The 16,538-nt window shown below is 42.0% G+C and overlaps 1 protein-coding gene across 2 annotated transcripts; it reads left to right on the top strand.

Annotated features, from left to right (window-relative positions):
* The first annotated feature begins 3,196 nt into the window (after window positions 1-3,196).
* LOC142041225 (glutathione S-transferase 3-like) lies at window positions 3,197-15,624 on the top strand. Of its 2 annotated transcripts, XM_075049878.1 has the most exons (8): window positions 3,197-3,265; window positions 4,109-4,225; window positions 6,830-6,936; window positions 7,650-7,701; window positions 11,386-11,518; window positions 11,870-12,011; window positions 13,063-13,194; window positions 15,410-15,624. In XM_075049878.1, exons 3-8 carry the CDS (start codon window positions 6,850-6,852, stop codon window positions 15,530-15,532), a joined length of 669 nt encoding a protein of 222 aa, XP_074905979.1. In that variant the 5' UTR covers window positions 3,197-3,265; window positions 4,109-4,225; window positions 6,830-6,849; the 3' UTR covers window positions 15,533-15,624. The 2 variants fall into 2 exon arrangements, with proteins under 2 accessions (XP_074905979.1, XP_074905981.1); XM_075049880.1 differs by lacking the exon at window positions 4,109-4,225 and having other exon boundaries at window positions 3,212-3,265.
* Window positions 15,625-16,538: the final 914 nt, after the last annotated feature.

Below are 16,538 nucleotides of genomic sequence, written 5' to 3'. Positions count from 1 at the left end.
GAGCTGTTTTTAGATTTTTTCAGCTGATCAATTTTTATCTTTCTTTTATTGCAAACCCCCCCTTGTTTTATTGGGAAAAAAAACCCAAATTGTTGTCCAGATTTATAATTGGTTAACATCAGATAAAAATAGGATTGAAATTTCTGCTCTACTTCTTTACACCTTCTTCTGAAAATAAAAAGATTCTTTAAACCTAATCTTAGTTTATTATTAGTTTTAGTTGTAACAATGCACATAAACTGAAAGTCTTAGAAAGTTTCACAGCAGACACCAGAGACTAAACGGAGGAAACATACACTTACACAAGTTTCTATCAAAATAGGATATCATTATAATACATGAGTTATTTAAGGTAAATATTTCACAATGAAATTCGTACTGCTAAGGTTATTTTTCATATGCCTTTGAAGCCTTGATCTTGCCTATCTTGTGCCTATATAAATCAGCCTTTTGACCGTGTTAGGATACTTAGATCAATAAAGACTAAACGATCCGAATAACATTCTGTAAACTGGCTCTCCATTTAAGCTCTCCTCGCCAGCAGCACAATGACTATAAATCAGAATTAGGATTACTCTTTTCAGACTTTTCTGTGCTGGTGGTCCGGCAAAGTGGCAAACAGCTTACAGAAATATGTGTAAGGGTGAATACAGGCTTGGTTAACCTTGCCCTCAGGCAGTCAGTAAAGCTTCCAGGACAGAATCAGAGCAGTCGCTGAAGGTTTGCAGCAAGTCTACGCTTGAGTGATGGATGACTTGTTCTGACTATTCATGTGGACTCTTTTTATCACAGTGGTGGTGTGCTTGAGTTTAGGAGCTCGATAAGCAGCATGGGGAGAATCCTCCTAACCCCCCCGTTTAATTCTCTGGTGGCCGTTAGTTGCATAACCTGTCCCCACCTCTAAGAGGATGCTGCTGGAAGCTGGAATTGGGCACGGTCCCCGAAGCCAGCTGCTTAGTGGTTTGTGAGGATTGCAGGCAGGTACGTTTCAAGAAGACTTTGGAGTTGTCTAACCTACAGCATGATGAAGCGTGTCCACAGAGCACAGTGGGAACTCGACAGGCCAGACCATGGTATATGCACTATTTAAAATCCACCTGTGCCCAACCCAAGATCACTTAAGTGGTACCTGGGCTCCATGCCAGCTGCCTGAATACTCACGGGCATGGCTTAACAAATTATTTATAAAAGAAACTTATTTTATTTTCTACTCTAGAGGTTTACTGAACAGCTATTCAAGTTATAGATAACAGTAACCTCATTGATATAATACCTTTAGATGTCAAAGGAGCTTTATAATTACATTATGAAAAGCTGTGCTGGAAGCAAAATAAAAAGAGAACAAGGGGGAAAGTCTTTCTGGCAAACAGGAATGTGTGGAAGTGGAAAAACAGTCAAAGTTGGATGTGGCCACATTCAGCAAATCCAAAAAGCATCAGAATGCTTTGCTTGCCCCCTCATCCCTAAGCCTCAAATCAGAGACCTCTTCCTCCCCTTCTTTGCCATCAAGCCTATTGCTGCCATCGGCAGCATTTAAGATTGCAGAAAGGACAAGGAGACAATAGTTACTTGCATGCTCTTCTGGGTCACTGTTCCTGAACCAACTCTTGCACTCGGGTACATGCTGATATCAAAGACCTCAAAAAGCAGGAATAGATTAATCTTGTTTCAATGCTGCCATCATGGACAGGTATGAACAAACACTCCTTTCTTACTCAGCTATCCCTTCCTGCTTGTGCCGCACTGCTATTGTAGCCACATCTACATTAGTGGTTTAGGCATACGGGGACCATTGGCTGGCACTGCTGCCTGCTAGCATGGTAAAGCATGCATTTAGACCACACTCCTAGCTTCCAAAATAGGGTGCCATACCCACGCTGCCCGCTGGGAACAGTTCTGGGCTGATGTTGGACTTCCGACCCATACTTGGGAATTTTCAGGGGGGTGGTAACTGGGTTTGACATAGAAACAATACAGAAGTTTGTATTTATTGCTCTGCTTTATTCACTAAATGATGAACCCAAGGAGAGTTAGAATTAGGCAAAGTGTAAAGAAGCACCATACAGTTGTTTTTTGCTGACACCATCAACCTTTGAAGCACCTAAATTACAAATTTGCAAGAAGCCTCTAGTGGAAGTGCATTCTCTAGAAGAGACTGCCAGCAATTGCCAGGCAGAGAAACCATAACGAAACTCCAACTGTGAGGAAAAAAGAAAGTAGCAGCTTTGGGGGGATTTCCTCAAGATAGTTACCTAGAGATTTTTGTCCTGAGATTCCCCATCTTGAGGTGCTGTGTTAGTACAGCCACAGCTTTAGTCTGATAAATACAATTTTGATAACAGTGTGGGTTCTGTGAACAGATCTTCAGATTAGCTGTACTGACATCTGCTGCAGGGATGGAAAGTGATGCCCAACATCACATGTGGGTCTATGAGATGAGAATCTGACAGAGAGGTGAGAATCTGATCTTTGGCACCCAAATCCCATTTCCCGTCTGCTATGCCATCCTTGTGTCTGTTCACATCCAGTTTCAGTTTTGGTATTTTTACCTGAAATGTAGATAGCAAAGCTGAAGCAGTTCCTTTTCATGGAAACAGGGTAGGGAAATCATGAGTATTGGCCACATACACTCAATTTCCAAAATTAATGCTATAGCCTTAAGACATGGGGTGAGTTGTGACATAAACTGTTCATCTATTTTTTATACCAAGTTATCACTAAGTAAGTTTGATACTTGCAAACTGTATTTCAAAGTAATGGAGCATTGTTATCCCATACTTTGGGTATCTTTTCTGTGCCAGCCATACAGCACTGAAAATAAAAACCTGTTTTTAAACAGTAACCTGGGTTACTGTTAAATGGTGAAACAAGCCTAGAAACTTCAGTGTTTAGTCTTTAAATGGTTACTATTACTCTAAATGTGACCTAGAAAAATCTGTTATTTTCTCAGCATTTTAAAGTGTCTCACCCTTGTGTTTGGGTAAAATACCCCAATAATTCCAAAAGAACTGTTTGAATGGATGGCTACCAAAGAAACTATGAGGCTACCCACATGGTATAGTCAAATCAGCAAACTGAAAGACAGTCTCTGCCTTGGGTGGCAATTTTCACAGATGTATGTCTTTAAACTGGGTAGTGACAGCTTAATAGCAATGGGAGATTTTGTCTCTAATTGGGTATCCCTGGAAACTCCCCCAGGCTCCAAAGTTTAAACACCCTGGGGGAACCTGACTGTGCTGGGTGGAGGCTGAGTTAAGGTCAGAAGGTAAGTACTAACTTATAATTTCCTTTTTCTTAAAGCATTTGAAAGACTATTTATAGTGAAGCTACTTCCAAATTTATTAGGGTGTCTGCTTGGGTAATGTAAATTCTCTGCTCTCTTAAATTCATGTGCCAGGTAGACTAAGCATGGCTCGATAGTTACTCACCAGCTGGAAGCTACAGGAGAGAGAAAGCAAAAGAAAGGTGTTTTTTAACAAGGAAATGAATCCTGTGGTGCAGTTCAGAGCTGAACAAGGCAACCGAGAAACTGCTGAGGGGACAATGTGGGGGAAGGCAAAGGTGGGTGGGAGAACACAGTGCAAGCCTCCAGCACCGTGGTGGTTTCTTCTGGGTTTGAGCAGGAAAGCTGCCCCATTTGGTACACTGGACTCTGCTCCCAGCTCCAGGGCTAAAGGGCACTTCACACTGAAGGCAGGTAATGCTGTTTCTGAAAGACCATGCCCTCTTAAAGGGTTCTTACTTTGTTGAGAAGCATCCTCAGAGAAATTCAGGACAGGCGTGTCATTAAGGCTTACTAAGAAATAGGATGGGAATATGGAGTTTAGACAAAAGCAGTAAAAACATTTGTATATATGTTACCGAAAACTTGGAATAAAGAACTTATCAACACCAATTTAGTGTAGATAAGCAGACACTTCTTTATTGACGGCCGGGTGCGAGGGTGAGTCCTCTCACAAACCAAGCACACCTGTACACCAAAATCATGCACCTTATATTGAACCTACTCATGCATATTCATGCATATTCATTAGATTTCCAGGAAGTCATTTGCATATCCATCAGATTTCTGGGGAATCATTAGCATATGTTAATGTCCTTCACGCAGGCGCACTGAAGGTCTCTGGTGGTCTTCTAGAGTCCTCTGGTGGTCTTTCATAGTCTTCCTCACTTGTCCGCTTCTTGACCTCCTTCAGGTGATTCTGCGCAGTTTGGCCCCTTGCAGGTAACTAACTGTTTCTTGGCAGATAACTACAAGTTGCTTCATTCAGCTCTTCTCAGTTCCCATTAATTTGAAATTTCTGACATTTTATACATTCTTCTAAGCTATAATATACTCCTACAAGTGAACATTATATCCATATTATCTTAAATCTTAAGCTTGTTATCTAAGTTCTAAATGTTCCTGCTAGGTGATTTTGGCCAGTGTTCCTCCAGCCTTGGTACAGGGCTATACAGAGGATTTCACAGTAGCCTAGGTGATCTTGACCAGAGTTACTCTGACCTTGGTACAGGGCTATACAGAGGATTTCACAGCAGCTGTTAGTTGTGGGTTAAATGCAATAGATACATAATTTTACTAAAATATTTCTTATAATTCTATATTCCTATTAATATTAATATGATTAATTCTAATCAATAACAAATCAATGACAAATCAGTAACATATAGACAAATTTTGTGTTGAGGTCTTTCCTAAACATTAATTAAGGCAAAAGGTAGTACATGCAAGATGCAGTTACTTATTTGGGTGCAGCAGAAATTCCTGGCATGAACCAATTCTTCAGCAGTGTCTGGACTAGTGCAGCAGTCCCAAAATGCCCCGGATGGTGATGCATTTTTGCTATGGGAATCAGGTATCGCTTAGGTAAAATGGGAAGGTAATGATACCACCCCCAGGCAAACTCCCCCCAGTTTTTTGTTCAGCATGACATCCTATGGTCTGGAATATCCCTTTGGCCAGTTTGGGTCAGCTGCCCTGGCTGTGTCCCCTCCCAACTCCTCGTGCCCCTCCAGCCTTCTCGCTGGCTGGGCATGAGAAGCTGAAAAATCCTTGACTTAGTATAAACACGACTTAGCAACAACTGAAAACATCAGTGTGTTATCAACATTCTTCTCATACTAAATCCAAAACACAGCACTATACCAGCTACTAGAAATAAAATTAACTTTATTGCAGCCGAAACCAGGACACAATCTTTGGCTTTTTTAGCTAAAGGAAAAGTCTTATTTACTGTAAGTTTCTGCATGTTACAAGTTGGGGCAATGTGTGTTGAAGTGATACAGACTGCAATCTATCTGAGAAGTATAATGAAAGAGGCACTAGTTAGCTGTTGTGAACTACATAGATAAGCTGCTCTGCCATATAGTGAAAGCTAGTCAGACAATGTGCAGAAACTAAAAAACCCACTGTCTTAGAGGCAAAACATTGTAATTAGCAACAGCTATTTGCACTTTAAAACTGGAGTTGATAATTTTTTCTTTTATGTGTATTTTACCCCAAATATCCCTATTTATTGTAGCAACATGACTTGGTTCTCACCAGAATTGCTCAAGGGAGAACTCTGAATCTGATTGTTCTTTAAAATCAAGTTTTGGCAAAATATGTTCCAAATGTACTTTATTTTAAGTACACTTACAAAACACTGTGATTTGAAGAAAACATCACTAGAGCGTACTTAACCTGATTTGAATGGGAAATGTCATGTGGATGCAAAGTGTGACACACGTAATGTTGCAGCTTCGGCTTTTAGCTCTGGGAAAATGGGGGTCATCTGTAAAATTATTTTTTTAAATCAGGCACTCTACTCTGGTTTCTGAGCCATCAGGACATGATTAGGATACCTATTTCTAAGCTTTTCTTCTCCCACTCATTAGTGCATAATACTAACATCTTTGTGAAGGTGGAATGCTAGTCCCATTTTTTTAGTAATTAGAGCAATGAAGCACAGAGAAATTCAGGCCTGGATTTGCAAACCCTTATACTCAAGTATTAGCACAAATAGTCCAGCTGGTTGTCCCTATGTATGAAACAGCTTAATACAGATGCACTCTCCGCCACACGCTCTATTGCTCATGGTGCAGAGAGAGGTGCTTCAGACAGCCTCCGACGTGCTGGTCCCGTGGGCACGCAGGTCCCCGGTGCCCCGGGGGATACTTTTGGGGACACCTGAAGCCAATGCCGCTAGGTTCCAGAGCTAGCTTTGAGGAACACCTCAAGGCTGCCATAAGCAGCAAGGAAATAGGCTGTAGCCACTCAATAGGACCCCAAGGAACCTCAGCCTGTTTCATAGAATGAAAGATGAACAACTCATTTGCCCCTGCTTGAGGAAAGAAGTGGATGGCAGTTGAAGCTGCAAAATGTGCTCCGACAACTGGCAAACAATGCCAGACAAATTTCAGCCTACCAGTAAAACATGTGTTCCTTCTTTTCATCTTTTCAGTGAGGATGATGGCAATGAGGGTAAGCGAGTAACTTCCCTGAGGATGTGGTAGGATTTTCAGTGGCTTTGTATAATTGTCTTAAAACGCAGCAAGGTTCTCCTTGTTGCTCAGGACTCATACCACTTGTTGAAACATGTCTGTGTTTGCTTATAATCAAACCAAACCTCCCTAGTAGCACTGGGGAAAGCTTTACAGATCTGCACATCTTTCCTTTCCTAGCACAGGCTGTGTGGTGTCACTGGTCCATCTCTCATTTTATGTTTTAAACCAGATAACGTTGAAACTTCATCAGGCACAGTGAGAATAAAAGTCTCTCTCTCTCCTCAGAATAATGATACTTAAACCAGTTTTTATGAGATACTGTTTTCTGCTTAATATTTCTCAGGGCACCAGAAGCTCAGAAGCATGTCGGGGAAGCCCAGGCTTACCTACTGTAATGGGAGGGGGCGAATGGAGCCCGTACGGTGGCTGTTGGCAGCAGCCGGCGTGGAGGTTAGTTGATACTCAGTACAGTGTTCCAGACTGGTGTTTTCAACTGGCCTAAGTAAGGAACAATTTAACATGCACGTGAAGCATAAACGGCTGCAAGAGGGTGGCTAAATTCATTTGGCCAGTGGCACTGCATGTTTGTAACTACCTTGTTTGGTGGTTAATATTTGGGATGCAAACTCAGCGGAGCTTGGAGTTTGTTAGAGCTAGCGTCAATGCCCTGAAGTAATTAATCATAATAGGTCAAAATGGGGATTTATTTAAAGGCTCTTAATTAATCTGAGTTTTCCAGCTGTGCAAAACCACCTTAACTCAGTCTTACTTAGTTTGCAGTTACAAAGTGTGCGAACAAAAGAGTGTCATTGACTCACATGCCCTGGGGTGGGGTTAGAAATAGTTGATTTACCTTGTGCTTCCCTTGGCACTGGCTGCAACCTGTCATCCCTCTGCAGATGTCTGTACTCTGTTTCTACCTGCACTTAGGTTATTTCTGCATTGGTTCCCTGAGGCAGAAGTGGCCAGGCCCTTCTGTTCCTCCCCAGCTGTAAGGATGTGGGGGGGATCTTCAGGACATCTGCGACCAAACAGCACAGCCGAAGATCCAGCCCATTACCTTTTGCTCATTTCAGTCGTTCTGCGCGTGGTTATGTGCAGTCACTCACAGAAGAAAAAGGTTCAAATACAGCAATGTAACACTATTCTCTCTTCTTTTCCAGTTTGAAGAAATTTTTTTGGAAACAAGAGAGCAGTATGAAAAGTTAATCAAAGGTAAGAATCCCGACGCCTGATGCTTAGTGCCTCAAAAAAATTGCTCCAATTTAGCTGATTTTGTGGTTTAAAATTAGTTTATTGCAAACTGAACCTGATTTGAATGGGAAGTGTCATGTGGATGCAAAGTGTGACACACATAATGTTGCAGCTTTGGCTTTTAGCTCTGAGAAAATGGGGGTCATCTGTAAAATTATTTTTTTAAATCAGGCACTCTGGTTTCTGAGCCATTAGGACATGATTAGGATACCTATTTTTAAGCTTTTCTTCTTATTGCAAACTTCTATGTGCACACCTAGAATACTGGAATACTAGTTTTGAGTAACCTGTTCTTTCTGTGCCAAACAACTCCTATAAGCTAAAGGCCATAGCTTCTGTGACTGTGTTTATTGTAGTACATTAAACAGGGGTAGCAAACATTCCTATTTAATGCAACTTAATTATCTATGTTATTGAATGGTTAGCATGGTTCCTGGCACATTTTTGGTCCAGGGCAAATAGCACTCCCTGAAGTAATTCCTAGTAATCATTTGGGAGTTGTCCCAGGCCAAGGGCCATTTCCAAAATGTCAATTAGATGTCACCACCATGCTCTATAGGCAGAGAGAACTGAATAGAGTGAATTTGGCCAGTCTGTGCCAGCTGGCCTGACCTGTTGTTGAGTTGACTAGTGTAGATGTACCCCTGTGTTGGTTCTGAACCGCAGTAAGATAAGCCAGTGAGATAAGCCTCTAAATGAAAGGCTGGCATGGCACCAAAATCCCCAGGAAAGCCAGTTTTCCTTTGTGTTAGGTTCTGTGCGAACACCCTAGTGACAGTCCTAAGCAGGATAAACCTGAGCCATGAAGCTTGCCCCAGTTAAAAAACAGGGAGCCAGCAGGGAGACCTGCAGAAAGTCTGACATGGTCAAAGCAGCAAGCCACAAAGGCTTCATGTCAACCTTGGGGAGTGAGAACAGTTCCCAAACACCAGTGCATACCCGCAGCCACTGCCCTTGATATTTGCCCAGATGAAATCCAGCAGTGAACCCCTCCACAGCCACCCTGGAAGGAGAAGACCTTGCTGCCAGGGTAGGGAAGGAGTTGGGACTGTGAGGAGCACTACAGAGTGCACCCACCCCGCAGTTTACCTGCTGCCCAAGACACGTAAGAGAAACCTCGCAGCAGGCTGAGCTTGCCAAGACATGCTAGGAGACTTGGAAGAGGACTCGGCTGCATTCTGGCCACTTAGAAAGGAAAAGCTGTGTTTAAAGAAATTCTGACAAGAAAACTAAAATGAACAAAAATAAAAAAGAAGTGGTAGCAAGAAGATCAGAATTAAATTTGCATGTCCAGCTGGCTGCAAATCTGACAACTTGGAAGGGCAGTGCAGTATGAAGACACCAGTTATATCTCTAAATATGATAGCTCAGGTACTGAAGGCCCAAAGCTGAATTTGCTTCACAGGACTAATTAATCCAGACAGAGTGGTACAATCCTGGATACAGCATCCAAGCTTATCTATATCCAGAGAGAAGAATTAAATGGTGATGAAAAGGATAGGGAAGTTTTATAAAGAAGATTAAGGGTTTTTTATGTATATATACTGAGCCGAAGAGGGTTAGAACGCAAAGAAAAAGGTGGGGTTTAATACAAGGGGTTGAAGAAAGACAAATTAGTCATCCTCATAGAGGGACCTCTGGAATGCTGCCAGTCATGCAGGGCAGGACTGAACACAAATAACCCCGCATTACCTCTTCCTCTAATGTTTTTTCTCTCCCTACCAACATGCTTTTTGCCAGAGTATCCTGTGTTTAGACACCACCACATTGTTAGAACGGTCCAGGCGTGACTTTGGCCCATGCCACCTGATGATCTTCTAAGCAATGCCCCAGCAGTGTCCAGGATGAAGCCTGGGCCAGGGGCTGTTCCCAACAGGCAGCTTGCGGACAGACAGCTGTTTTGGAGGCTGAAGGAGTTAAATAGCATCAGCCTGGCCAGACCTGTACCCGCTGGCCTGAGAGACACTAGCTCGGCTCTATCTGCAGCCACAGGTTGCCCAGGTTGCTACCTGGATATCAACAAGCTCTGCTGGTCAGTGACAAATAGTAGGTCTAGATGATTGTTTTTTAATGTGTGCTCCACAGACCACCTTCCAACAGCACAATCCAATCCGCAGAATGACTGGCAAACTGCTTTTAATCCTGCATATATATTCTATGCAGTGGTTGTGTGAAGTATTTCTCACTGCAAAGCAAGGAGAAGCAGTGACCTACTGGACATAAGAGAGAAATCCCTCTTTTCTTCACTCACATTTGCTGCATCACTTTTTGTCAAGGGCCAGAAAGTCAGATTTTATTTTTCGCTTCACATCTTTCTGCTGAAAAGTTCCTTGCAGAGTTGTTAGTTTTCCCATTCTACTGTGTTTTTGCTAGATAGATACCAAGTAATATTTCCTCCTTGACCTGCAGAGCTGTATTCTGGAAAGACATGAAGATACACTATCTTTCTGTGAACGTTTACAAGAAACAAACACAGGCTATTTGTTGCTGCGGAGAGAACTACTCTTTGAATTTAAATTATAAATTAATAATATAGAATGAGTGAAGACTGTTTACTAATTCTAGACTAGCAAAGTATTTTAATGGCTCTGTGGAGAAAAAAGCAAACAGATGTGCCTGTTAAAATGAACTCTTACACCTGAAAGAAGGATGCACTGAATGGATTAAAATTGAGCAATTAAAATAAATGATTAATTTTGAGCAATGCAAAGTGGCAGCTGCCTGGTTGGATTTGGAGTTTTGCTGTGATTTTAACAGGGCCGGATTGTTCTCTGGATGCCCTTAATGTGTAAATAGATGAGGGAGCGTCTCCAAAGACAGTAATTAGTCCAGCAGAAAACGGGTCTAGAAAAGAGTGCCTTTGCTGTGCTGAGTCTCTATGTCAGCTTTGCTTTCAGAGCTGCCTCACTGAAGGCTCAGACAAACGCTCCTACCAGCACCAGGAGAAAATGGACCTACAAAGATGTACCTAAATAGGCTTAAATTGTGGAACAACACTGAGGATAGGCCTGTAATGCAAATCTATGGGGACTCTCAAACTCTTGTCCCTGGAGTGATGGTGTAAAACTTACTTAAACAGCAACTGCTGTCACAGTCCCTGCCTCTAACTCTGTAGCTTCACGATGTTTAAAGTGGCCTGACCTCTTCCTTTATCCCAGTAGCTCAGTCCTGCTGCAGTACTTCTCCGCTCATTCTTTCTCCTCATGTATATGTCCCTGAGAGGGAACTGATCTGCATTCAAAATAATTGGAATTTTTTTTTTTTTAAAGTTCACACTTAACACAGATCTTTATTCTCCTCTGATCCCTTGGGTTGAAATTGCTGGTTCAGGCTGCCAGCATGAGGCAGGGTCCAGAAGTGCAAAGGAGCAGGCAGTGCCAGCTCCCACCAGCCAGTGAAGCCCTGGCGACGTTGTAAAGCAAAGGGCCCAGCTGCACTGTGATGACCCAGCTACAAAAGGGCGATGCAGGCTAGTTGATATTTGATCTTTCCCACAATGTTAGTTTACTGCATGGAGTTTTACAGTTAGGGCAAGACATCAATAATCTCCTACACTGCAAAAGAAATGTGCTCGGTCTCTCGCTGTCCTGTAAAGCTAGCAGTCTAGAAGGAATTAACAAGCTTTCCCTCAACTTTCCACCCTAGATGGAGTCCTGATGTTTCAGCAAGTGCCCCTGGTTGAGATCGATGGGATGAAGATGGTGCAGACCAGAGCCATCCTCAGCTACATAGCAGGGAAATACAATCTCTATGGGAAAGACTTGAAGGAGAGAGCCCTGTACCGTAACACCTCTTTTCACTTAATGAGCAATCTGTTATTTGATAGCTGCATTATATATAACAAATTCAATCCTGTAAATCCAGTAGAAAGGCATGAGAAAGGCTAATACCATAAAAAGCAAGGACTCTAGCCTTTGCTTAGGTTTTAACCACCGCTGCTGAAATGCTGCTGAACAGAAACAAGCTTTTAGTCCTTTCAAAAAATACTTGGCTTGAGTTCACGTTTAGTTTCGGCTGTGAAAATTGGCAGTGTGGTGGTGATATAAAATTCCTGTAAGTTGCCTTAGTTAATTGGAAAACAGATGAAATAACTTCTGTGCTCTTTTCTACCATCTCCCCCCACTAATAGGATTGACATGTATGTGGAAGGAATAACAGATCTGATGCAAATGATTTTGATGTTTCCTTTCTCTCCACCTGAGGCAAAGGAGAAAAATCTTGACTCAATTAAGGAGAGAGCAACTAACAGGTACTTCCCAGTCTTTGAAAAGGTAAGTGACAGTGAGGATGTGCCTATAAAACTTGTATTTACAATTACCAAAAAGTTTCCCCCAAATAAGAACATATTTGTAGTTCAGGTCAGTTCCAAATCCTCAGCTTTCTTGGCTCTCACAAAGAAGAGGAAATACAGCAGCACATTTTCTCTATTTGTTGGCTTGTGTTGTCAGGGCTGTGGTACCCGAACATCTACAAAGCAAATAAAGCAATATGTTCTCAGCTATACAGCAAAACTTTTCACTAAAGTAAAAGCAAGCACATAGGTTTTCTTTTTTCCTTGAGGGGATAATTCCACATGTACATTTATTTAGAGCACATCTCTCTGCTATACTTAATTTCAATTGGAACATTTTCATTAGAAGAATGCAAAAATCCCTTGCAAATAAATCAGGTAGAGAGATTAGAAATACTTTAGTAAAACAACAGCCATAGATTTCTGCACATCCCACTTTCGAAAACAACAAACCAAACCCATATGACTCAAGCATCTGGCAACATTTCTCACTTTCATTAATGTTCATCTAGTTTTGATGGAAAAGAGTAATAAAGGCTGAACATCCTAGAAGTCCTTATGACTATAATAACTTATTCACAAAGGCAGGGATTTTCTTTGGTTAGCTATTGTAATTCTGCATTTCTAAGTTTGCTTCCTGGTATCAACATTGGACATAACTTTAAATGAAATATCTAAATGGCAATTTTATAAATTCTCCAAGTTACTCTTTAGTTGCTCCATTATCCCTATTTCTAATTCTGTGACTGTTACTAGTCTACTTAAGCGCGTGGTTTTGTCACTGTTCCCAGTGCGTATCATCATTCATCATTACTGAGTGACCAAAGTTTATAGTCTGTGTACTACAAGAGTTCAGATTTTTTTCCCAACAGTAATGAAGTGATTTAGGCTCACAGCTTCCAGCTGAAAATTCCACCCTGACATTTCAGATATAATTGCTGTTCAGCTCCACAGCTGTGCTGTGGGGCTTAGCTGCCAGGCATCATGTGTCCCAGTCTCATCTGCAGCTCGCATTCTCTTGTATTCTACAGGTTTTGAAACAGCATGGCCAAGACTTTCTTGTGGGCAACAAATTCAGCTGGGCAGATGTTCAGCTAATTGAAGCCATTTTAGCAGTGGAGGAGAAAATACCTGCTGTGCTGTCGGGGTTTCCTCAGTTGCAGGTAATTTTGGTCTTGAGCATGCCTGTATTCAGGAGCTCGAGGGCAATCCTGAAGGTGATCATCTCTCCATGCTGTGTAAATCAGGAGTGTGGGCTCTTCAAGGAACTGCCGCTATCGTATGGTTGCTTAAAATCAAGCACAAGAAGGAACTGATTTAGTTGGTTTGTTGTAAGACACTGTGCTCCTGATTAACCCAGTTCAAGTATGCCTATCCCTCTTTGAGTAGTATATGTCTCCTCAATAGAAATAAATTAATGTCATCCCAAGGGAATCACTTATCTAAGCCACCCTCTTTTGATTTTCCTGCTGCCTGCCAGTAGATGCTATGTAATACCAGATAACAAATTAAGTCTGTGATCCAAGCTGACATGTTACAATAAGGTGCAGTGTGCCATTTTCTGTAGTGGCTGGTATTACAATTTTGGGATCCCAGTAATCTCACTTCACTTCGGCCTTCTACAGTATAACTAGAAACTCAAACCTTAGCATTAAGCCACAGTTTTCTTTCAATAATCAACTCAATAAAATTAAGGATGAATACTCTGCCTTTGTACCATGTACAAAGTCTGAAATCAAGCAGAAGTGAGGCACTTTTCCTGTGAGACTTGACCAGAAATCAGAAGCCTCTAGGCTTGCAGCACAGCGTATGGGGCATGACTTGCAGGAGTCATTAAGAGTTGAGATACAGTGGACCTAAGTAGTCTGCGATTGGAAAAAAGCAGTTAGTTGTCAGTAGTCCTCCCATATGCCTGTAATAAAGCAGCGTAGCAAGTTTGGGTTGATGATGCAAGACTTGAGGTCATGCTTCTTTGTGCTTACAAACTGTTAATTTGAGGGGTGCACTCAAAGACTTTGGCTTTATTCCCATTAACAAAAGAAACAGTTCAGCATCAGACTACCACAGTTAGGTTTTCTGCTTGGAACTGATGAGGAAAAGGGCTTTGATTTTTTGTTTGTTTGTTTGTTTTCCTTAAGTGTTTTTTAAAAAATTTTAAATCTCAACCCCAACAGTTTAAGTCTTAATTTAGTGTGACAGAATGAGGCACTTCAGCCACAAAGTGGACAGTAACATGTGTCAGATTTTATCCCGCATGAAGTTTTGCAGCCTCAGGTAATTCTTGCCTCTAGCTCCCATCTTCTAGCAAGATATCTTAGCCACTAGGCATGGGCACAGTTCTGTTGGAGCCATGCCTTGAATTATGGAGGGATTCCTTTACTGCCAGAAGGGAAAAAGTTTCTAAAATTGGTGGTTACTTATTTCACAGCTTTTACTTTTCTTGCTCCTTCTTGTATTTCGCCCTTATCCTTCCAGTGCCTGTAAGGAAGAGGAAATTATGTTCAAACATCCACCAGCAAGAGCTGGCTGTTGCCCTGTGAAGCTCCTATCCATTAGCCCCATTGTTAGAAGAGGTTCTTGCTCAGCTAACTGTGGGGTCTCCAGCTGCTTGCAACCTGCACCAGTGAGTCCTCTCTGACTGTCTGCACAATGAGATGTCTCGGGATCCTTGAGTCAGTTGCCTTAACACAGGCATTTCTTACCACCTGAGATGCCCTAATCCTAGTCCTGGCCTCCAGCCGCTGCTCCAGAAGGGAATAGGTCTCCCCGAGGGACCATGTTATATCTGCCAGCCCTATGTAGATATTTTGGCTACCCTAGGCTACAACACAGTACAAGAAGCCTCTACTGGACAACTGAGTTGAGCCAAGGATGCTTCCAGTCATTTCACCTTCACCAACGCAATCCTAGAAAAGCTGGGAGAGTGGGACAACAGTGGCCATGCTAGATGCAAGCAGAGCTCAGATACTTACATAATATAGTAAAAATGGAAATCATGTTAATGTATATCGTGATTTGGCCACACAGTAGTTTGCACCATCAGAACTAGTAATGAAAAGAAAAAGGTCATGAGCTGTGTTAGTACCTTCAAAACTACACGCTGGTGCTCCCGGATATTGGATTTTTGCCTTCAGTTTCTTTCAGGCAGCAGAGATTTAGACATTGTCTGCTCCAGTACTGCCTTCATTGGTAAGAACAGGCTTTTTGCAGCAGCTGGGTCCTCCTCCTGTTGGACAGGAGACTGTGTAGGTGGCATGAGATCCGAATGAACGTTAGGATCTCTTCTAGCAGCAGGGGGAAGCAGTTCTGTGCAAGAAGCACTGTTTGCTACTGGAGTAGCTGGAACTTCTCTCTTACTCTGTTGTTTTTATTTTTTAGGCTTTTAAAATAAGAATGAGCAATATGCCTACAATTAAGAAGTTCCTGCAGCCTGGCAGCCCAAGGAAACCCCCACCAGATGAAAGTTATAGAGAAACTGTGTTGAAGATTTTTAGGAAATGAATGCCTTGCTACCTTCAGTGAGACTCAAAATACTGAACAACCCCCCCCCGCCCCAAAACCCCAAACCAAAGGAAGTAGGAAGCAGGAAGCTCAGTAAATTGGTATCATTGTAGTTAAAACCAATGGTAAAAAAAAAAAATAAAAAATAAAGCATTCTGATTACTCTGGCAATGTGACAGCAGATTTGTCTTTATTGATATCACATGCTTGGCAAACCATGAAAACAAACGAGTATGGAAGCAAAGAACTATTTGTAGGGTAGGGAATTCATTGATTTGGAAAAAGACTGATGCAGTGTTAGTATTGTCAGAATGTAACTTGTTGAAGAAATTTTCTGCATGAAAACAGGCTTCAGAATAAGAGTTACAGAAGAGAAGAAAGAGAAGAAGGGTCACTGAATCACTTGTCCTTTAAAGAAGTAGGCTTGTTTCAAGAGCAATTTTGGTGAGTAAGTACTTATATTGCATTATTTTTACAGTATTGTGTGAGTGAAACTTCTAATTTAGTATTAGTTTCATCTGTTGTTACCAAAGCCAAAACTCTTTGGTTTCTCAAACTTCCTAGGTCTTGCCTAGGAATCAGCTTTTATAACATTCCATTATTTCCTTCCTCTGCCTTTTTAATGTGATTCTTCCAGGCATCTTAGTTCATTGTTCCCAGTGCATTGGAGTCTATGCACTTATTCACGTGATGAACTTCTTCAAAGGATGGGGAGGGCAGAGCCACATCCTCAAACAGACAATCACTCAGGTTCAATATTTGTTCATGCGTCTTTCTGCGCATTTGTCTGCCATTTGGGGGGACTCTCAGCTGCTTCCTAGCCCCAGTTCTGGACACCAATGGCCAGCTGTACCTCTTTGTCCTAGCAAAACAAGAAGCACCAGACTCCGTTCCCTGGCTCTGAGGCCACACATACACTATTAAACTCTCCTGTTACCCAAAGCTGTGTAAGCCCATCTGAACAGCCTGCTGCGGCTGGGCCCTGGCGTGGACTGACTGTGGCTGG

This window comes from Buteo buteo, chromosome 17 (genome assembly GCF_964188355.1).
Source record: "Buteo buteo chromosome 17, bButBut1.hap1.1, whole genome shotgun sequence".
Lineage (NCBI taxonomy): Eukaryota > Metazoa > Chordata > Aves > Accipitriformes > Accipitridae > Buteo > Buteo buteo.
This window is presented reverse-complemented; position numbering and strand designations above follow the sequence as displayed.